At 65.3% G+C, this 22,635-nt stretch overlaps 4 protein-coding genes across 6 annotated transcripts; 2 read left to right on the top strand and 2 right to left on the bottom strand.

Moving 5' to 3' along the window:
* The first annotated feature begins 30 nt into the window (after nucleotides 1–30).
* MMS19 (MMS19 homolog, cytosolic iron-sulfur assembly component) lies at nucleotides 31–12,863 on the top strand. 2 transcript variants are annotated; one of them, XR_011810084.1, is made up of 31 exons: nucleotides 31–188; nucleotides 2,453–2,501; nucleotides 2,893–2,993; nucleotides 4,367–4,452; nucleotides 4,798–4,872; nucleotides 5,419–5,488; nucleotides 5,671–5,799; nucleotides 6,003–6,064; nucleotides 6,308–6,394; nucleotides 6,693–6,767; nucleotides 6,954–7,031; nucleotides 7,302–7,440; nucleotides 7,872–8,026; nucleotides 8,120–8,198; nucleotides 8,460–8,585; nucleotides 8,882–8,963; nucleotides 9,286–9,383; nucleotides 9,694–9,834; nucleotides 9,964–10,119; nucleotides 10,297–10,396; nucleotides 10,530–10,632; nucleotides 10,731–10,805; nucleotides 10,930–11,056; nucleotides 11,139–11,239; nucleotides 11,314–11,370; nucleotides 11,451–11,637; nucleotides 11,739–11,821; nucleotides 11,912–12,076; nucleotides 12,178–12,237; nucleotides 12,319–12,433; nucleotides 12,510–12,863. XR_011810084.1 is itself a non-coding variant. In XM_038181000.2 (31 exons), exons 1-31 carry the CDS (start codon nucleotides 89–91, stop codon nucleotides 12,535–12,537), a joined length of 3,075 nt encoding a protein of 1,024 aa, XP_038036928.2. In that variant the 5' UTR covers nucleotides 31–88; the 3' UTR covers nucleotides 12,538–12,863. The 2 variants fall into 2 exon arrangements, 1 of the variants encoding a protein (XP_038036928.2); XM_038181000.2 differs by having other exon boundaries at nucleotides 12,333–12,433.
* A 364-nt stretch (nucleotides 12,864–13,227) lies between these two features.
* On the bottom strand, nucleotides 13,228–18,166 carry ZDHHC16 (zDHHC palmitoyltransferase 16). Of its 2 annotated transcripts, XM_038181006.2 has the most exons (11): nucleotides 18,037–18,166; nucleotides 16,274–16,526; nucleotides 15,907–16,101; nucleotides 15,655–15,743; nucleotides 15,433–15,461; nucleotides 15,102–15,235; nucleotides 14,809–14,856; nucleotides 14,180–14,265; nucleotides 13,807–13,930; nucleotides 13,663–13,733; nucleotides 13,228–13,484 (listed from the first exon to the last, which is right to left on the bottom strand). In XM_038181006.2, exons 2-11 carry the CDS (start codon nucleotides 16,508–16,510, stop codon nucleotides 13,370–13,372), a joined length of 1,128 nt encoding a protein of 375 aa, XP_038036934.1. In that variant the 5' UTR covers nucleotides 16,511–16,526; nucleotides 18,037–18,166; the 3' UTR covers nucleotides 13,228–13,369. The 2 variants fall into 2 exon arrangements, with proteins under 2 accessions (XP_038036934.1, XP_038036935.1); XM_038181007.2 differs by lacking the exon at nucleotides 14,809–14,856.
* Nucleotides 18,167–18,252: 86 nt separating this feature from the next.
* EXOSC1 (exosome component 1) lies at nucleotides 18,253–19,560 on the top strand. The gene is made up of 6 exons (XM_038181010.2): nucleotides 18,253–18,507; nucleotides 18,594–18,682; nucleotides 18,773–18,806; nucleotides 18,926–18,976; nucleotides 19,062–19,146; nucleotides 19,293–19,560. The coding sequence occupies exons 1-6, from the start codon at nucleotides 18,286–18,288 to the stop codon at nucleotides 19,397–19,399; spliced, it is 588 nt and encodes a 195-aa protein (XP_038036938.1). The 5' UTR covers nucleotides 18,253–18,285; the 3' UTR covers nucleotides 19,400–19,560.
* Nucleotides 19,561–20,002: 442 nt separating this feature from the next.
* PGAM1 (phosphoglycerate mutase 1) lies at nucleotides 20,003–22,523 on the bottom strand. Its single transcript, XM_038181008.2, has 4 exons — nucleotides 22,314–22,523; nucleotides 21,658–21,932; nucleotides 21,107–21,287; nucleotides 20,003–21,028 (listed from the first exon to the last, which is right to left on the bottom strand). The coding sequence occupies exons 1-4, from the start codon at nucleotides 22,450–22,452 to the stop codon at nucleotides 20,859–20,861; spliced, it is 765 nt and encodes a 254-aa protein (XP_038036936.1). The 5' UTR covers nucleotides 22,453–22,523; the 3' UTR covers nucleotides 20,003–20,858.
* Between the last annotated feature and the right edge of the window lie 112 nt (nucleotides 22,524–22,635).

Here is a 22,635-nt window from a genome sequence, read left to right on the forward strand (position 1 = left end):
GGGTGGCTGTGCGCATGCGCCGCGGCTGGCTGAGGGAAGGGGGGCTGCGCATGCGCGCGGCGGGAGCGGCGGGGTGGGTGCGGGTGTCATGGCGGCCGCCGGCGGGGGGCCGGCAGCGGAGCGGCTGCAAAGCATCGTGAGGGGCGCCGCGGGAGGGCAGCACGACGGGGCCGCGCAGCTGGCCGCGGGTACCGGGCGGGGAGCGGGGGGCGGATAAAGGGGCTGGGGGGGCGGGGGGGCTGCGGGTACGGCCTGGGCCTGGGCTGGGGGCTGGGGCCTGGGGCTGGGCCCTGGGGCCTGGGGTAGGGCCCTGTGGGGTTAGGGGGAGGCCCCCTGGGGCTGGGGGCGAGCTGTGGCCCTGGGGTGGTGGCCGTGGGGTGCTGAGGGGCAGGGGCTGGGGGTGGCGGAGCAGCAGCACAGGGGGATGCACAGCAGAGGGGGAGGTGGGAGCCAGAGCCTGAGGGGGAGGGGCTGGGGGCTGCGGGGCACCTGTGGGGCAGCAGCACGGGGAGGGGTGCGGGGGTGTTGGGGATGGGGTGAAAGCACAGCTGCAGGGCTCTGGGGATAATTGGGGTTTTATAGGGCTGGTCCAGAGCACGGGGTGGGGTTGGAGCTGTGGGGTTTGGTAGTGGTGCCAGGGCTGCTCTGGGTCAGGGAATGGGATTTGGGGCGCAGGGTGGGTGAGCTGAGGGGAGCGCGAGGCTCGTGCTGCGCTGCTGTGGTTTCTCCTCTCCTGGCAGGGCTTGGGGCGTTTGGTTTCCTGGGATAATTTTCTTTCCGCTCGGAGCAGCGGTGTGGTGGCTTCGTTACGCTGAGGAATGTGTAGCTGCGGGAGGATGGCTTTTTAAGGATAAGGCAGCACGTTTGTCTTCCTACTCTTCCTTCCAGTGGCTTTGGCACTTTGTGGAAAGGGTTTGAGAGGGAAGGGCTGCATCGGCTGCCTTACAGAGAGGAGCAGCTTGTTGAGGAGATGCTGGATTGTAAACTGACCAGTGGTGGGAAATGGAAGGAAATTGGAGGAAATGAAAGGAAATTCACTAAGCTGGGTGACATTCACAAGAGTTGCACAAAGCCCCTGACATATCTGAGACAGAGCGGGGAAACAGAGGCAAGGGCAGATAACCTTACAGCTGCTGTTGTCGCCCCTGGTCATGTTACAGAAGTGCCTGGGGAAGGCTTTGTCTGCTCAGAGCCACGCAGAGAGGAGCCGTCCCCAGCTCCCGCTCACCGTATGGCACCTGGGGCACACCGACCCCCACCTCAGGCCCTGCTGACCTCACACAGAACGCACGCCAGAGAGTATTGCATTGCATCCCCTGTCCTTGAGCGAAAGGGGAGGTTTTTCTGACCTCGTGGCCTCTGTGCAGTTGTTGGCAGAGGCATGGCGAGCTGCTCGTGCGTGCTGCTGAGCACTGAATTAGGTGTGAGTTTGGGAGAAGGGCTTCAGTGCTGTCATGGGCAGCTCGGGATGCACAAGTGTCAGAGGAGGCTGAGGTTGTTGGTATTAAACAGCAGGGAGAGGGGAGGTGATGTAGCAGGGATCCATCACATTTTAAGGGGCTGGGGGAGACAGGAGGAGCAGAAAAGGTGCAGAAATGGTGTCTGGTGTGTGGAAGGGCGGGGGAGGTGTCAGGGAGGACACAGGTCGCTGCGAGCCGGCAGCGGTGCTGCTGCTGGGGCTGCTGTGGTCACCTCGTGAGAGGCAAAGCCCTGCGGCCTCCCGCTCCCCGAGAGCAGGGCGAGCCTGCCCGCTGCAGCAGAGCGAGGGGCTCCTGCCCGCAGGAGTACAAAGAGCCGGCTGCGGGCAGAGCTCACGCTTCGCTCCTTCCTGTTGAGGTCACGGGCAGCTCGGGGGAGGCGCTGCTTCAAAAAGGCAGCTCCGTGCTCGGACCTCCTGCGGGGTGGTCAAGGGAGGAGGCACGAGCAGTGTCCCCTGACACCAGGGGTATGGGTTAGAGCTGCACCGTGCCTGAGCACGAGGCTGTGGGTGGCAGGAGAGACCCTGCCCTTCTCCAGGGCTTCCCTAGGATGCAGCCAGGCCTTAGCAAAGCCTCCCAGGGGAGTGACTCTTCCCCCAGTTCAGCTGCAGCAGCGTTGGGGCAGGAGGGGAGTGAAGCAACCTGGCCGGGCTGTCTGAGTCAGAGCTGGAAACAGGCTCCAGGAGTCCCGGCGCTGCCTTGCTGCGACCACAAAGCCGTGTTTCTCCGTGCCCCCAGCCTGCAGGGAGTTTGTGCAGGTGTTGCTCAGCGCAGAGCCGTGGCAGCTGCGTGTTTGGGAGTGTCCAGGCCGTTTGGCCTTGTGAACAGTCTGATTTCTTGGGGAGCACTGGGGGGGTAGCTCTGTGCCACCTCCTGGTTTGTCCATGGTGCGCTTCCCAGCCCCTGTCCCCAGCGCCGTGCCTAAGGGAGGGTCAGGGAGGCCCTGGCTCACTCCTTTTGCCTCTTTTCTGCAGGGGTGAAAGATGGAAGCTGGACTGTGCTGCAACTCGTGGAGGCGCTGGGGTAAGGAGACTGCAGGGGACGTTCCCACAAGCAGGAGCAGTGTGTGAGCTGCCAGCTCGTGCGGGGCAGGCTGGCTGCAGTCAGTGCCCTCGCAGGACAGGGGAGCCATTTGGGAACAGACAGGGACAGAGCAGCCCACGAGGCTCTCCCAGGGCAGTGGGAAGGTGTTGTGGTGGGCAGCGAGCCCCAGAACACGTCGCAGCTGGGACAGCTCCTGCTGGGGACAGCCTGGCTGGGGAGGAGGAGGAATCAGCTCCCCCCGAGTGCCATCAGCAGGGCCGTGCCCAGTGAGCAGCGCCCTTCAGCTTGTAACGTGCTCATTTGGGACGTGCCTCCTGCTCGTGTCCCCGCTCACACCAGCTCTCTGGGGTTTTTGCCGTGCGTGGGGCAGGTTCTGCTTGGAGAACACAGATCCTCGGACGCGAGGGCGAGGCATCCAGCTGCTGTCACAGGTCCTGCTTGAGTGTCACTCCCTGCTGCAGGAGAAGGAAGGTAAGGGCTGCTCTGCGCCCCACACCGGCTGCTGGCGGGCTGGGGGCCCTGAGAGCCTGTCCTGCACTCAGCAAACAGGTTGCTTTAGCACCATGGCAGCTCTGCGTGCATCTCTCAAGGGTCAAAGTCCAAGGAGGACACGGGGCCTCACGCTGCAGCCTGTGTGCCACCCTCCCGACGTGATTTGGGCCTGGCTCTGCAGCTGGTGCCCCCGGCAGTGTGTGGGTGTTGCATACCCGGGCGTGCTCAGCGCCACATGGGAGGCCTCGGGGACACATCTGCACGTCAGGATCCCCGCGTGGTGATTCAGTGCAGGAAAGCCATCACTCACACAGCCAGTCACGCCGCAGCCCTCGGGCTGCACGGGTTGGCTCTGGGGGACCTCTGTGGCCTGGGGAGGAGGGGAGATCAGCGTGAGGGCGAGAGCAGAGAAGAAGATGGGGGTGGGAGGGGAAGATGCCCCACTCGTGGAGGTGAGGAGAAGGTTTGGTTGTGTTAAAGGCCTCAGAGCAGCTGGCTGGCAGCAGGGAAACCCAAATAAGTGCTGCCAGGTCTTGAGCTGGACTGGGGGCCTTGCTGGTGGGTCGCTGATCCCACACCAGCAGGCTGGCAGGAAGGCAGGGGAGTAGTTAGGAGAGGCAGGGGAAAGGAAGGATGGAATTAGAACATGCTGGGCTCTACCAAAGTCTCAGACTGGTGCTGGGCAGAGGGAGAATATGCTCAGAGCTGCTGCTGGAGCTGGAGCCAGGTGTGGTGACTGTGCCGGGGCTGGGTTAGCAGTGCAGCAACAGAAGGAGCTGCTGAGGTTCAGGGGAACACACCGGGTTAGAGCCAAGCCCCGGGAGGGGAGCTGCCGCGGCACGGCCGCCAGCCCGTCTCCCTTCGTGGCCCTCCTCACGCAGCTCATTTCCCAGGCGCTGCGTCAGGCTGCCTGCCGGGGGGGGGACACTTTGTGCGGCGGCCGTGGGCGCAGGATGCTGCCAGCCGGCTCTTCCAGTCCGCTTCCTGCCGCCGCTCCCCAGGGCCGGGCCGTGCAGGCGCCCGTGGCCGTGACTCAGGCCCCAGGAACGTGTTGTGGAGCTGAGCGCGGGGGAGCCGGGGCTCCTGCCCCACCCCGTGACATCCTGCAGCCTGGGCCAAGCGGGCGGCTGCCGCTTCCCTGCCCGGGGCTGCAGCCACGTGTCTGGGCAGGCTGCACATGGCCTGGGTGGCTGCAGCACCTCCGGAGGCGGGTGCTGCCCCACCGCGGCCAGCTGTGGTCCCTCACGGGGGGAGGGAGAAAGTGTCAGCACCAAGGGAATGCAGAGATGTTCTCGCTGCTCGCCCAGCAGCTCCTGCCAGGGTTAACGCACCGCGGGGTCTGTTTCTGACAGCGCTGCACCTGGTCCTGTTCTACGAGAACCGGCTGCAAGATCATCACCTCGTGATCCCCTCGGTGCTGCAGGGACTCCGTGCGCTGGTGAGCTCCTGTCCCACAGCATGAGGATGGCTCCAGGGGGTGCTGGGGGTGCAGCTCACAGGTACGAGCTGAAGCAGTGTCGGGCAGAGACCAGCTGGGCCATCAGCTCCTGCCCCGCAGCATCACCCTGTGTCCTGTTCCTGCTGTCCCCTCGCAGGGGGTGGGGAATGCTGTGAATTTCTGCCCGGTACTGGGGCAAGGACACCCTGTGTGCCCTAGGGACAGCACAAATGACAGATGTCCTGTCCTTCCTCCTCTGTGAGGGTGACAAGCTCCCCCAGGGCAGGAGAGGGTCCTGCAAGTACAGAGTCATCCTTCTTATTGCTTTTCTCTTCCTGTTCCCAGAGCATGTGTGAGGTACTAGCCCCAGGGCTAGCAGTATCCGTGCTCAAAGCCATCTTCCAGGAGGTGCACGTGCAGGTGAGCAATGTCATTTCCTTCCTCCTGTCCCTGTTCTCTGTGTGCCTGGGGACAGCCTGCCTGCTTTAGGACCGAGCACCTGCAGCAGCAGTGCAGCGTAGCACATCCTCCAGCAGCAGCAGTGCTCCTGCAGAGCTCAGACAGCCTGCAGAGTGAGAGGCAGAAGGCAGCTGAGATTCCTGTTTGGCCCTTGTCCTCTCCTGTACCAGCCCTAGGGGGATCATTTCCTTTTTTTCCGTTCTCCAGGCAGTGTTTAAGTGGCTCCAGCTCCCAAATTCTCCATCTTAAGGCTGTTTATGCTGGCAGGCCTTGGGCAGCGTATGAGCCCAGGTGTGACTGTGATAGCGTGCCCATTTAGTGATGGGCACGGTTGTGTTCAGGTGCAGTTGCACAAGCATGTGCATGCTCTGCATGTGGTACGTGGGACCTGCAGGCCCCAAAGCAGCAGCAGAGCTGTGAGGGTGCTGCCTGTGTGTGCCCCTGGGTGCTTGGTAGCAGTGCTGCCTGTACAGGGGCCTGTTTTGATTCCTCTGCTCCTTCCTCCAGTCCCTGCTGCAGCTGGACCGCCACACAGTCTACAGCATCATCACCAACTTCATGGGCACCAGGGAGGAAGGTGAGAGGGCAGATGCCAGAAGCATCTCTGGGGTTGTTTGGGCTGGGAACGTGGCTTGCTTTCTGCTCAGAGGGCTCTGCAGCACTGCTTGAGGAGAGCTGGACGGGCTGTGGGACTGGGGAAGCTGGGCTTATTCCATGCTGTGTTGGTGAGGTCTCGTGTCCTGCACCTTCTTTCTGCAGAGCTGAAGGGCCTGGGGGCTGACTTCACCTTTGGCTTCATCCAGGTGATGGATGGGGAGAAGGATCCCCGCAACCTGCTGGTGGCCTTCCAGATCGTGCGTGATCTCATTGCCAAGAACTATGCCCTGGGTGAGCCTGGGCCTGCAATGCAGAGCCAATTGGGGGGCGGAATCGCTTCTCCTTGAACTGTTGGAGGGATGGCTCTTGGGTCTGAGCAGGGCTCGGTGTCCCTGATGTGATTTAGGAGCTGCAGAGCCAGCCTGTCACGGCTGCTGGGCAGAGCTGTGCCTCCCTTGCTCAGCAGCTCTGCTAACGCTGACCTCTCCCCGCAGGTCCCTTTGTGGAGGAGCTGTTTGAAGTGACATCCTGCTACTTCCCCATTGATTTTACTCCAGTGAGTGAGTCTGCCCCGTGCCATAACCCCTTCCTCCTGGTGTTTTCCCAGGGTCTCGTGTCCCCTCCAGGGACTGGGAGGAGAGGATGGGTGAGAGTCTGAGCTGGGCAGTGCTGTGCTGCCAGCTCTGGTACCCAGGCCAGTGCCAAGCTGCCTGTAGAGGCTGGCCTTGCTGCTGCCTTGCTGGAGATGAGGTGATGCAGCCTTGGCTGATGTTTCATGACCTTCTCTCTGTGCTTCCAGCCCCCCAACGACCCTCATGGCATCCAGAGAGAGGACCTGATTCTCAGCCTCCGGGCCGTGCTGGCCTCCACGCCCCAGTTTGCTGAGGTAGGTGGCTCCTCGGGCTCGTGAGCACCATGCCTGAGCACAGGCTGCAGTTCCTGGTTCTGCAGCTCCCAGAGCAGCTCTGTGGGAAGGGAACAACTGGGACCAGGAGCCTGCTGGTAGCCCTTGTGTCCTGCCTGTCCCTGGGGCTGGGCACATGGAGGGTGACACCCTGGGAAGGGGCTGCCTGTTGCACGTCTCTCTCTAGCTCTGCTCTCCTGGCAGAGGCTGAGCATGCAGCCCTGCAGGGCCAGGGACAGTGTGGCACAGAGAGGGCTGCCTTAACCACCTCTTTCTGTAGTTCCTGCTCCCTCTGCTCATTGAGAAGATGGACTCGGACCTGCAAAGTGCCAAGCTCGATGCCCTGCAGACTCTGGTAAGGAGGGATCCCCCACTGCTCACACTGGCCTGTGCCAGCAGTAGTTCCTCTCCTGTGTCTGACAGCCAAAGACTCTCCCTTGCAGAGCCTGGTCCACATTTTCCTGTCTCACAGCGTCCCTGCTCTGTGTCCTACTGGTCCTGAGGTCTCTCTGATCCTCTCTCCTGTCTCTCTCTCTTGCAGACTGCCTGTTGTGCCATCTACGGGCAGAAGGAGCTGCAGGAATTCCTCCCCAGCCTCTGGTCATCCCTGCGCAGGGAGGTGAGTGCTGCAGGGCCCCTAACAAAGGCAGGCCTCAAGGGTCCCATGTCTCCTACCAGCCCCTGCCAGTGGTTTTGGACAGCCCAACTGAAAAACAGGGCTGGGGGGACAGGCCACCCCTCCCGGTGTGTCACGGGGCTTGTTGGCTGTGTTGTTAGAAGCACCACTTCCTGCGTGCTGCAGCCTGAGCCCTTTAGCCCTGTGTTGGGAACGTGAAGCCTGCAGCCGGGGTCAGCACCACGTGCTGCTCACCCCACGTGTCTCCTGCAGGTGTTCCAGACAGCAAGCGAGAAGGTGGAGGCAGAGTGCCTGGCTGCACTGCACGCCCTCTCCGCCTGCCTCTCCCGCTCCGTGCTCAGCTCAGACGCCGAGGACCTCCTGGATTCCTTCCTTAGCAGCATCCTGCAAGGTAGCTGGCTTGGAGACCTACCCTGCCCTGAGCAGCCAGGCCTGCGGGTGCTGCCAGGCCTGCAAGCATCCTCCTAGCCAGAGATGTCTGCCCCCGTGTTCTCTTTGAAGTCTGTTTCTTCTCTGTCTGGGTCTCCCAGCTAGCACTGGCTTCTGAGGGAATTCTCTCGAGGGAATTGGCAGTAGGAGGGAGGAGAAGAGAGGGTACAGTAGGGCATACAAATTGGATTGAGTTGCTTCCCTCCTAGCTGGGACTGGGGAGTCCAGAGCTGTGCTGCGTGCCTGGAGCTGGAGGCAGCAGCTCTGCCAAGGAGGCTGTGCTGCAGCTCAGAGCCGTGCCCCAGCAGCGAGTCCCAGCCCAGCTACCAGCTGTGCCCTGCACGCGAGGCAGGGGCGGTCCTGCTGGGGTGGCTGACACGCAGCACATCTCAGATTGCAGGCACCATCTGTGCGAGCCCGATATGAAGCTGGTGTGGCCGAGTGCCAAACTCCTGCAGGCAGCAGCGGGTGCGTCCCTGCGCTCCTACCACCGCCTCACCCACAGCGTGCTGCCCCTGCTGCTGGAGCAGTACAACAAGCACTCGCAGGTGAGGGGCACCCTGGCCTCGTGGCACTGGGCTGAGATGCAGCTGGGTCCCAGCAGTCACGGTGAGCTGGGATGTGCCTTTGTGTCCCTGCAGAGCAGCCAGAGGAGGACAATCCTGGAAATGCTGCTGGGCTTCCTGGAGCTGCAGCAGAAATGGGGACATGTGGAAGAAGGTGAGGCTGGTCCCTCCAGAGGTACCCACGTACCCCTGCTGTGTCCTAGGGGGCTTCTGGCACTGCCCTCACCTTCCCCTACCCTGATGGAGAACAAAAGCTCCTTGACTTGGGGGCAACTGTTGTGCAGCCCACGGCCTGTGCCAGGGATCCTGTATGGGTGTGAACAGACAGGGAAAAGAGTCTGTCCAGTGCCATGGGGGTGGCTTTGCTGTGACAGCCAGCTGCCAGCAGTGACTCCGTTTGTGCCTCTGTCTGCAGATGAGAGCGCTGTGCTGTCCCTGCGAGCCCCAGTCTGCTCTGTGGTGTTCTCGGCGTTGACAGACCCCAGTGTGCAGCTGCAGTTGGTTGGGATCAGGGCGCTGACCGTCCTGGGCTCCCTGCAAGGTTGGTGCCTCGCTTCTCCTGGGGAGGCAGGGGGAGGTGTCACCCCGTTCTGGGAGCCGTGGGACACCCTGGCTGGCCACCTGTGCTGCACGTAGGCACACAGGAGCAGTGGCAGCACTTCCTACCCAGGCCATGATCTCTAGGGACACTCGATTTCACTCTCACCTGTTCATATTGGATTCCTTCTATCTCTGGAGTCTGTACTGCAGTGTTGCTGATACCCCAGACAAGGGGGGAGGACACTGGGATCTTTGTCTTTGGCCGAGGGCATGATTCCTCTGCGGCTCTTGTTCCAGGTTTCCTGTCTCCCTCTGACCTGGAGCTGGTTGTGGATCACCTCATCCGGCTCGCCCTGCACGAGGAGGATTCCCAGAGCAGGTGAGGGCTGTACTCCAGTCACCCACACTCTGGGAGGAGGAACAGAACTCATCTTCGCAGAGAGGGGCTGTAGAGGCCTCTGGGTGGAGGCATGGGTGTAAAAGCAAAGGGGTGAACCAGTAGTTTGTGGTCTGTAAATCAGAAAGCCTGGGCCTGCAACGCAGGGGGCTCTGCACTGCTAGCCAGTAGTGTGAAAAAGGCAGATTGCTGAGAAATGGGTTTCTGGAGGCACCTTCTGGCCCAGATCTTTGCAGCTGCTGCACCAGCAGCTCAGGGTTTGCATAGCTTACGTTCCCCCCTCTGTGCTCTTCCCTCCTGGCAGCGAAGCAGCGATGGAGGCAGCTGGGTCTCTGGCCCCCATCTACCCAAAGGTCTTCTCCGGGCGCATGGTGCCCAGGCTCGGGGAGGAGCTGCAGTCAGGTAGGGGTGGTGGTGGGAGGGGAATGATTCTGGTGCTGGGGTGCAGCAGGGAGGCTGTGCCACACGGCACGGGTCTGTGGCTGTCCTTGGTGGGGGATTCCCAGCACAATGTGGTGCTGGCACTGGGAGGGTTGCGGCTAGGGACTGCAGCTGGGATTGCCCTCGAGGAGCTGCCCAGCTATGGCAGGGAGCCTTGGGCTTGGCTTGGGGTGGTCCTGTGCTTCTGCACCCCATCTACCCTGGTATGGGCTGGGTCCTGAATGGCCTGGGTGCCACCCTAACGCCCCCCTGGGGTGTGTTTTCTCCTCAGAGCGGGAGGAGGAGAGATCCCTGGACCTCCGCTCCCTGCGGCAGCGCTGCCTGCAGGCCCTGGCAGCCGTGTCCACGCATGCCAGCATCGTGAGGGAGACCGTCCCCGTCCTGCTGCAGCATCTCCGGAAGGTGCAGAAAGGTAACTCAGCCTGGAATGGGCAGCAGGGCACCGTGTGTCCGGGCAGGAGCTGGGTTTCTTGCTCGTGGTGGCAGCCCCGGGATGCTGCTGGCACCGACGGGGTGGTGTGACAGTGTCTGTGACCTGCAGGGAGTGAGGCTGGCAGTGCCCAAGAGGTGATCTCCGTGTGCCAGAGCCTGCACCGCGTGGCCCTGCAGTGCCAGCAGGACGCGGAGGGCTGCTGGTACTTCCACCAGGCCGTGGTGCCCTGTCTGCTGGCCATGGCCGTGCAGGCTGCCATGCAGGGTAGGTGCGGGGCTGGAGCCCGGGAGGGGCCGGCAGCGGCTCCCTGAGCTCCTGGGGCTTTGCAGAGCGCTGCTGCTGCCACCCGCCGGCAGGCGCGGGCACTGCGGGCCCTGCTGCCCCCTGCCAGGGGCAGAGCTGCACATTTGCAGCACCAAATCCCTGCCCTGCTGCCTGCAGAGAGCACCCAGCCACTCCTGGGCAAGGCGCTGTTGGAGGAGGACGTGCTGGCTGCCATGGTCCCCGTGATCAGCGCTGCCACCACCCACCTTAGCCCTGAGTGAGTACTGCTGGCGTGGGGCACAGCGCAGGCTGCGTTCCCCTCTGCTGCTCCCCGGGGTGGCCTCGTGCCTCCGGGGAGTTCTGTGGTGATGCTCCCAGAGCAGCATTTTGCAGCGTCTCCTTTCTCCTAGGCTGGCTGCCCAGAGCGTGGCCCACGTGGTGCCCCTCTTCCTGGATGGAGAGGTTTCCTTCCTGCCCCAGAACAGTTTCCCTTGCTCCTTCCAGCCCTTTGCGGTGCGTAGGGGGCACTGAACAGGGGCAGGAAGTGAGGATGTGGGCGCAGGCTGTCAGCAGGGGCCGTGGTTGATGTGGGCGCTGTTTTTCCCCCACAGGAGGGGGAGTGCTTGGAGGCACAGAGGCGCCTGGTCGCCCTCCTCATGGCCTTTGTCTGCTCCTTGCCTCGTGATGTAAGTTGGGGGGGAGAAGGGTCCTGCCTGAGCACCATCCTGCCCAGCTCCACAGCAAGCTCTGTGGGCAGAGGCAGGGACAAGCTGTGGCCCCAGGCTGTGACACGCTCTGTGTCCCTCTCAGGTGGTGATCCCCCAGCAGGAACGCTTGCTCCGGGAGCTGCTGGCGCTGAGCTGCTCCTGCAACTGCCCCTTCACAGCCACCACGGCCGCCAAGTGCTTCGCGGGGCTGCTGAACAAGCACCCGGCGGGTAAGGGAGCCGGGCAGGGCCTGGGGGTCCCGGCACGGGGGTGGCAGGGAAAGGGCTCAGCCTGTCCCTTCTGCATCCCCAGGGCAGCAGCTGGATGAGATCCTGCAGCTCACGGTGAACAGGATGGAGCCCGGCCTCGCAGAGGGGCCGCGCCGAGAGCAGGCGCTCACCCTGCTGCTCTGGGTAAGCAGGGTTCCCCCCTCTGTGCTCCCCCCTCCACGGGGCAGCATGGTGCTGACTCTGCTCTGCCCACACAGGTGACCAAAGCCCTGGTGCTGCGCTACCACCCCCTGAGCTCCCAGCTGACGGACAAGGTAAGCAGCAGGGAGGCCGGGTGCTCCCCGAGGAGCCTTCTGGCTGCGGGCACCCCGTCCCAGCGCTCTGTCCCTCGCAGCTGCTGGGCCTGCTGGGCGACGTGGAGCTGGGCCCCGCTGCGGCCGACGGCTTCTCCCTGCTCATGGCCGAGTCCCCGGACGTGCTGCACAAGGGCTGCCACGCCGACGTGCGCATCATGTTCCGCCAGCGCTTCTTCACCGACAACGTGCCCAAGCTGGTGCAGGGCTTCCACGGGGCTGGCCCCGGTGAGAGCTGGCCCCGGCCCCACCACCCCCTGCCCCCTCACCCAGGGGCTCGGAGCCGGCGTCCTCTCCTTCCTGCCCATAACCGTCTCTGCCCTCCGCAGACGTGAAGGCCAACTACCTGAAGGGCCTGTCCCACGTGCTCAACCACCTCCCCAGGCCCGTGCTGGTGACGGAGCTACCCACGGTGAGAGCTGTTCCTAGCAGGGGGACCGTGGTGGTGCCCAGACTGCAGGGCCGGGAGCTGCTCATGCCTCCTGTGTCCTCCCCCCTGCAGCTGCTTTCCCTCCTGCTCGAGGCCTTATCCTGCTCGGACCGCGTGGTGCAGCTCTCCACCCTCAGCTGCCTCCAGCCGCTGCTGCTTGAAGCTCCGCAGATCATGAGCCTTCATGTCGACACACTGGTCACCAAGTTCCTCAGCCTCACCTCCAGCCCCGCCATGGTGCGTGCACCCCTCTCCTGCACCGTGCTCCCCGGTCCTGCGCCCCGCTCCCCGGTCCTGCGCCCCTCTCCCCTCCCTTCCCTCACCGCTGTGTGTTGCAGGCTGTCCGCATCGCCGCCCTGCGCTGCGCCCACGCGCTCACCAGCCTGCCCACCATCGTGGTAAGTGCTCCTGCTGCCTGCCCCTGCTTGCAGGGGGCTCCCGGGGGGCACACAGCACCCCGGCACTCTCACTAAGAGCAGTTTCTGTCCTACAGCTGCTCCCCTACAAAGCCAGAGTGATCCGGGCACTGGCCAAGCCTCTGGATGACAAGAAGAGGCTGGTGCGGAAGGAAGCGGTGGCAGCACGGGGGGAATGGTGAGCGGCTGTTGCTGGAGCTGGGAAGGAGCTGGGGTGGTGGGGAGGTGGCTCAGCACCGTCTCTGTCCCCACAGGTTCCTGGTGGGGAGCCCGGGCAGGTGAGTGCCCCGCATGCCCTCCCCATGCTGGCTGACAACCTGACGGGCCTGCTGCCGCCCTGCCAAGCCACACAACTGACACCACGGGCACAGCCTCCCCGGGAGCTGGTACTGCCTGGAGCGTGGGGGCCAGCAGACAGCGGCACCCCGGCACCCCCCCATCTTCCCTGCACCCACGGGAGTGAAGGATTTGTGCTGCTCGTGGCTTGCCTGCAGCCAGGGACAGTGCTGGACAGACTCGCCCTGCGTGAAGGGAGAGGGCAGGCCTGTGCACACGGGTACGGTGCGCAGCGGCCCCTCTGCAAGAGGAATAAACAGCTGTTTTGGTAACGCTGTGAGGGATTTCGGTGCAGCCTGGGCTGGGCCTCCAATGCCCTGCACACCCTAACTCCACCTGGTGGGGAATCATCACCCTCCTGCTCCCAGACTGCTGTGCCCCCCACCACAGAGAAGAGCCGGGCTCCTTAAAAACAAAACAAACAAAACCACATTTATTGGATGGTCTTAAAAAGTGCCTGGGGAGCAGGTCAGCCATCGTCTGCCCCCAAGCCTGCTGGAAGCCGAGCTGGGCCTCTCGTGCAGAACAAGGGTGGTGCCTCCAGCTCTGCCCCTTCCCCGGGGCCGCCTGCAGCCCCCGAGGTGCCGCAGAGCAGGCATTCAGGTACCGACCAAGTGCAAAGAGCGTCCCGGGGCTCTGGCTCCACTCAGGCTCAGCAGTGCGTGCCAGCACCTGCCTGCCAGCAGCCCCCTGGGCCAGAACAGAGCCAGGGTGCTGGGTTTGGGTCCCCTCGTGCTCCCCTGCCGGCAGGGAGGGCTGTGTCTGCGGCACCCAGCCCTCAGATGGCCAGGAGCGGCACGCGCTGCTCGCGCACGCAGGGGGGCAGCTCCCAGCTCAGCCCCGTTCCGTGGGGTGGGTGAGGAGAGGGCAGCAGGACACGGGTGAGCCAGTGCCTGTGGGGAGAGAAAGCTGAGGGCTCAGCACTGGGGAGCACAGCCAGGGCTGGCAGCAGCGAGGAGTGTGAGCCCGTGTCCCTCAGGTGCTGTGACAGCTCTGTCCTGCTCGCCCTCAGCACCCCCACCCGCTGCTGTGCCATCACCTTCCCCAACAGGGGCTCCCCTGGGGCTTTACCTGGGCACGTCCACTCCCAGAAACACCTTCCAGTTGTCCCAGCTGCCGTAACTGTAGGGGTTTCTGAACACCTGCACGTTAGGGAGACGCACATCAAACCCAGCTCTGCCCGGCTGGCCCTCCCACCCCGGGGGCTGCACTCACCTTGCCTTTCTTTTGCAGCCGCTGCCTCTCCTTCTTGTTGATGTGCCTCTCGATGCTGGTTTCCCCGCGGGTGATGAGGGCAGCGTGCCACAGCGTGAGGGCACCCAGGGCCAGTGCTACAGAGCTGGGAACAGCAAGGCACAGCGGGTTGCACCTAACACCTTCACTGCTGTCAGGGGCTGGGGCTGCCTTCCTCAGCCTCCTCCTGGGCCAGGGCCCTGAACTTGCTCCTCGTGACGCCCACGAGGCAGCAGGGCAGAGATGGCTGTGCTGGAGCCCAGTGTGGCCCAGGGGAGGTGGGGTGCAGGGCAGCACCGAACAGGCTGCCCTCTGCTTCCTGCAGCCCCCTCGCGCCCAGCCCGTGCCCCGTTACCTGCACAGCACCCAGAGGTACACCACGCTCTTGTGGAAGGCTCGCTGGCGGAAGGAGAAGGTGGGCGGCGGGGTCTGGTAGTACGTCTGCAACAGGACAGAGCGGGGGGGTCACCCAAACTGCTCAACAGCCTGAAGCCGGGCAGGGATGGCTGTACCCTTTGCTGATGCAGGGATCAGGCAGCTGGAGAGGGCTGGAGCCAGAACCAACACAACAGCCAGGGCCATGGGGAGGCAGCCTGAGACAGCCACAAGACACAGACATCACCCGAGAGCTGGCACGGGAGTGACAAGCAGGGGGTGGAGGCAGGGGGCAGGTCCCTGCACCACGCAGCGGGGGATGCTCAGGGGAGAGGTGTACGTGCTGCTGCTTCCCCAGGAGAGCAGGGCCTGAGCAGCACATGCCAAGCAGCTGCTGCCACCAGCCGAAGCCCCTGGAAGCTCAGTGTGTGGGGAAGCAGCCCCCTGACTGCTGGAGGCAGCGCTGCAGCGGAGCTGCCCGGCCAGCCCGGCTCTGGGACCCACGGGATGAGCACGGGGGCTGGCGCTGGCCCCGGGCTGCACCTTGAGAGCAGGACCCAGGCTGCAGGGCAGCTCTGCTCCGCGCTGCCTGCAGCAGGGATGTCCCACCTGGTTGGCAGCCACCTGCAGTCTGTCCTTCTCAAGCAGTTTCATTCTCTAGGGGGATGGAAAACAGGGCACCAGTTACGTGGCTCCGAGGAGAGGGCTCTTTCCCCTCAAACCTCACCAGAGCAGGGCGGCACGGGCCTCGCAGGAGGAGGGAGAAGGGGAGCAAAGTCACTACGCCCCCGGGGCTGCTCCAGCCCTGTTCTGCAAGCTCAGCCCGGGGGGCCCAGGCAGCCTCTGTGCACGCTAGCGCTTCGTCTGCTGGGGCAGAGCAGGGGCTGGGGCTGCCCGCTCACCTCGATGGCTGCGTAGGCGTCCCGGAACATGTCCCAGGCGCTGATGCTGCAGTAGATGCAGCCCATGGTCATGAAGAGGCAGAAGGAGAAGAAGTAGCGGTGGTTGTAGTGCCCCACGCAGTTATTCAGCCAGGCTGCCCCTGGGGTTAAAGGTCTGTAACTGCTGCGGGTCGGCCAGTCCAAACCCTCCCCGCGGGGATCAGGCCCCCTGGCCAGGCTCCCAGCACCCTTCCCTCCCCGGGCTGGGGGATGTGGGAGAGAAGTGGGGCAGGGCGAGGGGGAGGAAGCGGGGCTGGCTGCCCAGGAGCTGGGTGGCAGTGCAGAAGGATACGGCAGTGGTGGTCCATCTTCAGCACGCACCTAGGGGGGAGGAGAGCAGCACAAGTGTCAGCGCCAACACCAGCACCGTGCCCGGGAAGGGGCAGCCACCCCCCGGCCCCTCACGCTGTGCTAGGGCCAGGAGAGAAGCCAGCAGAGCAGAGGGGAAGGGGCTCAGCCCGCCCAGCACGCGGCAGGGAAAGAGAGGGGTGGGTGCTGGCCCGGGCAGCCCTACCTGTTGCAGATGCTGCAGTGGTGGGTGCGAGCCGGCTTGGGGGCGATGCATTTCCTGCAGATGGAGACGCCGGTGACATCGTTCTTGGCCTGCACACAGGTCAGAAGAGGGGATATCACCACGCTGTCCCCTGCTCCTCGTGTTCTGCGCCTCCCCTGCCTCTCCTCCCAGCACTGCCCGGCCTCCAGGAGCCCTCAGGGTGCTCGAGGTGCTCCCAGGGCCCAGCTGTAGCTGGTGCCTGGTGGTGCGCACCTGCGGGGGGTGGCCGGGTGAGGTGGTGATGGCCTTGTAGTAGTGGAAGACGATCATGATGAGGTTCCAGTGTCCGTAGGTGAGGTGCCAGCAGATCCAGGCAGGCGTGTAGGTCTGCAGGATGAGGGGCAGCAGGCAGATGTACACGATGGCCACGATGGAGCTCGTCAGCCCGATCACCAGCGCCACGAACACCTGAGGGAAAGGGACCTGGGTCAGCAGAGAGGGCAGCATCTTCCCCGTGCTGCTCAGGAGAGACAAAATGCAGGCACGGGAACAAAGCAGGACCCACACCAAGGCCCCTGCTCCTCCTGCCTGGAGCAGCACAGCTCACACCGAGCACCCCCAGCACCCCCCCAGCACTCACCACGCCGAACCAGCGGGTGACGTGGTCCACCAGCCAGTAGACCGGCTCGAAGAGGGAGTCGAGCACCACGTCGCTGTTGGTGAAGGAGTTGTAGAGCAGGGAGCGGAGGCAGAGGCGCCCGTAGTGCCAGAGCTGCCCCGCCTGCCGCAGCAGCCCCAGGCGCCGCCGCCGGCCCAGCCGCAGGCACTTGAGGAGCAGGCGCATCACCGCTGCCAGCAGCCGCTGCCGGCTCCTCATCCCCGCCACGCCGTGCCTGCGAGGAGAGGCTGGGTGTGGGCAGGCTGCCCCTCACCTGCTGGCCTCGGGGAGGGCGCAGAGCAGCAGCAGGGGGAGCTGAGCCCCAGCTCTGCCTGGCCAGGCTGCGAGGCTGCGTCCCTGGGATGGTTCCAGGCGCAGAGTGGGGGCCGCAGGTCTCCCAGCCCAACGTGCCTGACCTCAGCTGCTCCCTGGTCCCATCTCATCTTTCCCCGAGGAGAGGGGGCCGGGGAGCGACACGGAGAGGCTGACTCAGGGGAAACCGGAGACGGCGCGGGTACCCGGGGTGCTGGGCCCGTTCCACGGCAGGGGAGCAGCAGGGATGCTGGCAGAGCGGGGTGATCCCAGCCCCAGCACGTCCCCACTGGCTCGGGAACGGGGAAGCCCTCTCCTCACCCCAAAAGGCAGCACCTGCACGCTGCTTCCCTTTGCCTCAACCTCTGGGCCAAGCCATAGAGGCCACCCCACGCTCATCCCAACCTCACAGCCCCACTCCAAGAGTCCCAATTGGGATAAGGCCAGCGAAGGAGAGCCCCGTGGGCAGCCCCTGGCGAGGCAAGGCTGCACACCCAGTGCTCGCCTTCCTGCTCAGCCCCTCGTCCTGCTCAGGAGCCGTGCTGCAGCCAGGAGGAACCCGAGCTGGCCCAGAAATGAGGCAAACGATCTGCTGGGTCGGGACCCCAGGCTCCGCGCAGGCAGGGCCATCAATATTAACCAGCACAACTGCCCCGGGGTGCTGCCAAGGCACGCTCCGGGCTGGGACCAAGCGCTCATCTCGGCGCAGTGCCAGTGTCAGTGCTGCACCACCGAGCACGCCTGGAGGCAGCCCCCAGCACCCCCAGCCCCAAAACCACCCCTGTCAGCTGTGCCTGTGCCCCGTGAGCCATGTGGGGCCGGACACGAGGACGGCAGCCCGCACGCACCGCTGCCACCCAGGCTTCCACATCTCGGGGGGAGGTGGCTGAACCCCAGGGGGTTCCCTCCCTGACCGACAGCAGCAGCCGGGCAGGGCACCCATGGGGGGGAGCAGAGCGGGGACAGGGCAGCGCCCCCCTGCCCCTGCCCAGCACCTGATGGGGCACCCAGCATGGCCGGGACCCCCTGCAGCCCCCGAGGGGGCACCTGAGAGCGGCTGGACCCCTGCCTGCCCCCTGCCTCCTGCAGCCCAGCACCCATGGGGGCCCCCAGCACCATGGGGCACCCCCAGCCCTAGGGGTCCCCCAGCACCCATGGGCCCCCCGCTCCCCTAGCCCCATGCCCCTCCAGCACCCCCAGCCCCATGGGACACCCCCAGCACCCATGGGCCCCCCCAGCACCCCCAGCACCCCCAGCCCCGTGGGCGCTCAGCACCCTTGGGCCCCCCCAGCACCCTTGGGCCCTCCCCAGGCCCCCTCAGCCCCCCCCCAGCCCCATGGGGCCGCCCTAGGCCCCCATCCCCATGCCGCCCCCAGCACCCATGGGGCTTCCCCATGCCCCCCCCCCAGCCCCACGGTCCCCCAGCCGCCCACCTGCCGCCCCGTCCCCGCCTGCCGCCGCCATGCCGCTCCCCCCTCCGCCCTCACGGCCCTACAGCGGCGCCTGCGCGCCAGGCCCCGCCATTTCCCTCCCCCCCCCCACCCCATAAACACCCCACAAACTACAACTCCCAGCGCGCACCGCGCTCCCCCTTCCCCCCTCCACCCAATGGCCGCGCCTCTTTCATCCCCCCCTTTCCCCCTCAGCCAATAGCGCGGCGGCTCTGTGCGGGCGGCGGCAAGATGGCGGCGGCGCGGCGGTACTGCGTGCCGGGGGAGCGGCTGTGCAGCGCGGCCGAGGCGGCGGCGGGCAGCGGCACCTACACGCGGCGCGGGGCCGTGTGCGCGGCGCTGGCCGGCTGCATGCGGAGGGGCGGCGGGGACGGCGGGGGGCCGCAGGTGGCGGTGCTGAGGGACGCCGAGGCGCAGCTGCTGCCCGATGTGGGCGCCGTGGTCACCTGCAGGGTAACGGGGGGGCACCGGGGGGCACCGGGGGGCACCGGGGGGGTAACGGGGGTAACGGCCCCGCCGTCGTTTTCTCGCCCCCTCAGGTGTGCAGCATCAACTCGCGCTTCGCCAAGGTGCACATCCTCTACGTGGGCTCCACGCCGCTCCGCTCCGCCTTCCGCGGCACCATCCGGTGAGAGGGGGGGGCCCGGGCGGCTCCTGGCACGGGGTGAGGAGCGGTGGGGGCCGGCCCGGTGTTGGATTGCTCTCTCGCCTTTTCCAGGAGGGAAGATATCCGAGCCACCGAGAAGGATAAGGTCAGCGGGGCTGCCGGGAACACAGCCGCCCCCCCTCCAGCCCTGCTGGCGCTCAGCCCACCCCGGGGTGAGCAGCACCCTCACACACCACCCGTCCGTGTCCCCTCTGTCACACACAGGTGGAGGTGTACAAGAGTTTCCGCCCCGGTGACATCGTCCTGGCCAAGGTGGTATCCTTTATTTGCCCTGGGATCGGTACTTTGGGATGCGGGGTCCGTGCAGGGAGGCCTTTCCCTTAACCCCCCCCCCGCCCAGATCTCCCTGGGGGACGCGCAGTCCAACTACCTGCTGAGCACGGCGGAGAACGAGCTGGGCGTGGTGGTGGCTCGCAGCGAGGCAGGTAGGGACCAGGAGCTGCTGAGGCAGCGCCCAGAGCCAACAGCCTCCTCCCTGCCCCGTCCTGCCGAGCCTGGCGTGCTGTGGGGCTGCCGGGGATGGGAAATGCCAGGGGAAGGCGAGCAGCCCCCTGACAGACAGTGCCCGCAGGGGTGCAGATGGTGCCCATCAGCTGGTGCGAGATGCAGTGCCCCCAGACGCACACCAAGGATTTCCGCAAGGTGGCCCGCGTGCAGCCCCAGTTCCTGCAGACCTAGCGGGCTCCTCGGCCCCCAGCCTGCACCCCCGGGGGCTGCGGGGGCCCTGCAGGGGCTGGGCTATGGCCAGAGGGCTCCTCCGGGCAGCTCCGTGCGTGAGAGGCTGGGCCGGCAGGGTGGGTTTTATATTTCTGCTGTAGGTAATAAATCTTTTTCTGAGAGCTCTCCTTGGTTTTTGTCCAGAGGGGTTGCTCCAGCTGCCAGCAGCCCCGCTGACCTGGCTGCTGCCATGTCCTGTGGGGTGCAGGGGTCAGGAAATGGCAGGGGAAGGGGGCACCAAGAGGATTTGAGGCCAGTGCTAACAGCACAGGCTGTGGCTGCGCTCATCCCAGGGCTGTTATCACCTCAGGCCATGCCTGCCTCACGTGCCTGTGGGGCTCGGGGAGCACCACACCCCAGAGCCAGTAAAGCCCAGCTGAGCAGCGGTGAATCACTCTCCTGTGATTGCAGAGCCCTGCTTTGCTCCCCGAGCACCCTCTGCGGCTGCAAGGCCCCAGCAACTGCCGCATGGCAGCCACGTGGTGGAGCCGGAAAGGAGGCGGGGGGCAAGGCAGGAGCCCCGCGTGGCCCAGCAGCGCACGGTGTGAGCAGAAATCACCACCATTTATTGCATATTAATCTTTTATTGAACCGGAACAAGACAGCTGCTACTGTTGGACAGTTACATTGACCCAGTGCACGGCCAGGCTCACTACACCAGCAGCAGGGGGAGGCCACGGTGACAGTGCCAAGTACACAGCTGTGGGAGGGGGCACAATGGCATCTACGCCACCACCATGAGGCAGCAGGACGAGGGTGGGCTTTGGCAGCGGGAAGCACGTGGCAGATACAAACTCCCAGACAACGCGCTCCCTCCTTTGTCCAAAGGCAATAAATTAAAGCATGGGCTGGCAGAGCTAGGCCCAGGTTCGCAAGTACCAGTGCTGGGTGCATCCCACACAGGAGCACAGTGGGGCACGTGCCACAAACCCACCCGTGCAGTATTAAACAAACTGGTTTTCACACCACGCTCCCACAGGGGGAGAGGGCACCCATCCCGCTCACTGCCCGTGCTGCACTCCCCCCCACTGCTCCTGCTGGGCCCCTGGAATAACTAAATCAAGCAACAGAACTACAGTAACAGTGACAAGAACTGCAGGGAAACAAAGCAGAGAAGCCAGGCACGGCAAGGAATTGCGCAGAGCATCCCCCGAGGGCTGGGAACAGAACAGAGAGGGGTGCGGGTGCTGCCTGGCAGAGTGAGGGCTCCCTTTCACACCAGACCCCCGTGCACGCAGCCCCTCACCCCCAGGCTGCCCGCAGAGGGGAGCCTGGTCCAAAGGGAAGGGGCCAAGTCCTGGGGAGCTGCTCCCTGCTCCAGCTCTGCAGCTCCAAGTTCCTACGGCTGTGGGGTGTGCACAGAGGGGTGGGGACAGAGGGGGGGACAACTCTACTAACTCGCTAGCCTGCGCGCCTGGCCTCACTTCTTAACCTTGCCCTGAGCGGCCACGGCCTCCATGGCCTTGCGCACCGTCTCCTCGTCCCCCAGGAACTGCATGGGCTTGATGGGCTTCAGGTTCTTGTCCAGTTCGTAGACGATGGGGATGCCGGTGGGCAGGTTCAGCTCCATGATGGCCTCCTCCGACATGCCTGCAGACACAGGGGCCTGTCACCCATGGGGAGTGCAAGGGAGAGAGCCCTGTGAGCACAGAGCGGGGGCTGCCCTACCTTCCAGGTGTTTGACGATCCCCCGCAGGCTGTTGCCGTGGGCTGCGATGAGCACTCGCTTGCCCTCTTTGATCTGCGGGACGATTTCCTCGTTCCAGAAGGGCAGGGCGCGGGCGATGGTGTCCTTCAGGCTCTCACACGTGGGCAGCTGGTCCTCCGTCAGGTCAGCGTAGCGCCGGTCCTGCATTAACAGCATGTTCACACCATGGCCCCGCACCCCCAGGCACCAGCAAGGGGTAAATCCAGGGGCAGAGCAGCACAAGAAGGTGGCAGCAGAGCCTCGTGCAGCAGCTCTTGGCTCGAGGACCTGCTGTGCACGCACAGAGCTGGCTTGCAGCTACACGCCCAGGAGAAAACACCTTTGGGATTTGCTTCTAGACTGCGTGGCTACAAGCCCAGCTGGGGGACACTCACCGCAGCCTCTCTCCCCAGAGCAAACAGCAGGGCGCTGATCACAGGGCTAATAATTAACAGCTCCCCTCGCCTCGGGGCCGTGCCCTGGGTTCATCCTACCCAGGGAGAGCAGAGGAGGGGAGGTCGCGGTGTCTCACCTTGCTGATGGTGCTGTAGAAGGGGTGGTCGGACTGCATGGGCGGCGGGGGGATGTCGTAGGAGCGGCGCCAGATCTTCACCTGCGCCTCGCCGTGCTTGGCGGCCGTCTCGGCCTTGTTGAGGCCGGTGAGGGCCCCGTAGTGCCGCTCGTTCAGGCGCCACGTCCGCACCACCGGCAGCCACATCTGGTCGATGGCATCCAGCACGGTCCAGAGGGTGCGGATGGCCCGCTTCTGCACCGACGTGAAGCAGATGTCGAACTCGTAGCCGGCATCTGCAAGGCACCGGGGGGTTAACGGGGCGGGGGGGGGCAGGGAACCGGGCACCGGGACGGTTGCGTAACGGGAAGGGATGGGGGGGGGGGCACCGGGATGGGCTGTACGGGGGGAACGGGGCCTGGGGGGGATATTGGGGACTGGGGGGGGATAACGGGGACTGGGACGGAGATAACGGGGACCGGGGGGGGTAACGGGGAGCGGGGGGGGGGGCACCGGAGGGGTACCGGGAGGGGGTGGGGGGGTACCGGGGACAAGGGGAGGACACCGGGGCCCTGCCCACCGCCCCGAGGGGGTGCGCGGCCGGCTGAGGCCTACACAGCGCGGCCCCCCCGGGCCCCGTTACCGGCCCCATGGTGACGGGAAGGCCCCGCCGTTACCTCTGAGCGCCTCCCCGCCGCGCCTGGCCTCCTGCTGCCCGGCGGGGCTGAGGTCGGCGTCGTACCAGCCGCTGAAGCGGTTCTCCAGGTTCCATGCGCTCTCGCCGTGCCGCACGAGCACCAGCCGGTATGCCGCCATGGCGCCGCCGCCTCCCCCTCCTGCCGCCGCCGCCGCCGCCCGCCCGCGACTGCCCCGCGCCGCCCGGCCCCGCCCCGGGCAGTGCCCCGCGCGCATGCGCAGCCCGGCGCGGCGCCCGGGCCCTGCCGCACGTAGCGCATGGCGAGCCCGCGAAGGGCGGTGCGACCTTCGCGCCAGTGACGT

This window comes from Anas platyrhynchos, chromosome 6, assembly GCF_047663525.1.
Source record: "Anas platyrhynchos isolate ZD024472 breed Pekin duck chromosome 6, IASCAAS_PekinDuck_T2T, whole genome shotgun sequence".
NCBI lineage: Eukaryota > Metazoa > Chordata > Aves > Anseriformes > Anatidae > Anas > Anas platyrhynchos.

What these genes read in the sequence shown, in the direction of transcription:
- ZDHHC16 (XM_038181006.2), bottom strand. Translation starts at nt 16,510, where the DNA reads ATGAGGAGCCGGCAGCGGCTGCTGGCAGCGGTGATGCGCCTGCTCCTC. An exon ending in TGCAGGTGGCTGCCAACCAG is followed by an intron (nt 14,266 to 14,808) that starts GTGGGACATCCC and finishes GTCCTGTTGCAG; the next exon opens with ACGTACTACCAGACCCCGCC. An exon ending in TACCTCTGGGTGCTGTGCAG is followed by an intron (nt 13,931 to 14,179) that starts GTAACGGGGCAC and finishes TGCTGTTCCCAG; the next exon opens with CTCTGTAGCACTGGCCCTGG.
- MMS19 (XM_038181000.2), top strand. Translation starts at nt 89, where the DNA reads ATGGCGGCCGCCGGCGGGGGGCCGGCAGCGGAGCGGCTGCAAAGCATC. An exon ending in GGTCATCCCTGCGCAGGGAG is followed by an intron (nt 7,032 to 7,301) that starts GTGAGTGCTGCA and finishes TGTCTCCTGCAG; the next exon opens with GTGTTCCAGACAGCAAGCGA. An exon ending in TGGTGACGGAGCTACCCACG is followed by an intron (nt 11,822 to 11,911) that starts GTGAGAGCTGTT and finishes TCCCCCCTGCAG; the next exon opens with CTGCTTTCCCTCCTGCTCGA.
- PGAM1 (XM_038181008.2), bottom strand. Translation starts at nt 22,452, where the DNA reads ATGGCGGCATACCGGCTGGTGCTCGTGCGGCACGGCGAGAGCGCATGG. An exon ending in CGGCGGGGAGGCGCTCAGAG is followed by an intron (nt 21,933 to 22,313) that starts GTAACGGCGGGG and finishes GGTGCCTTGCAG; the next exon opens with ATGCCGGCTACGAGTTCGAC. An exon ending in GATCGTCAAACACCTGGAAG is followed by an intron (nt 21,029 to 21,106) that starts GTAGGGCAGCCC and finishes CTGTGTCTGCAG; the next exon opens with GCATGTCGGAGGAGGCCATC.
- EXOSC1 (XM_038181010.2), top strand. Translation starts at nt 18,286, where the DNA reads ATGGCGGCGGCGCGGCGGTACTGCGTGCCGGGGGAGCGGCTGTGCAGC. An exon ending in GAGCCACCGAGAAGGATAAG is followed by an intron (nt 18,807 to 18,925) that starts GTCAGCGGGGCT and finishes TGTCACACACAG; the next exon opens with GTGGAGGTGTACAAGAGTTT. An exon ending in ACATCGTCCTGGCCAAGGTG is followed by an intron (nt 18,977 to 19,061) that starts GTATCCTTTATT and finishes CCCCCCGCCCAG; the next exon opens with ATCTCCCTGGGGGACGCGCA.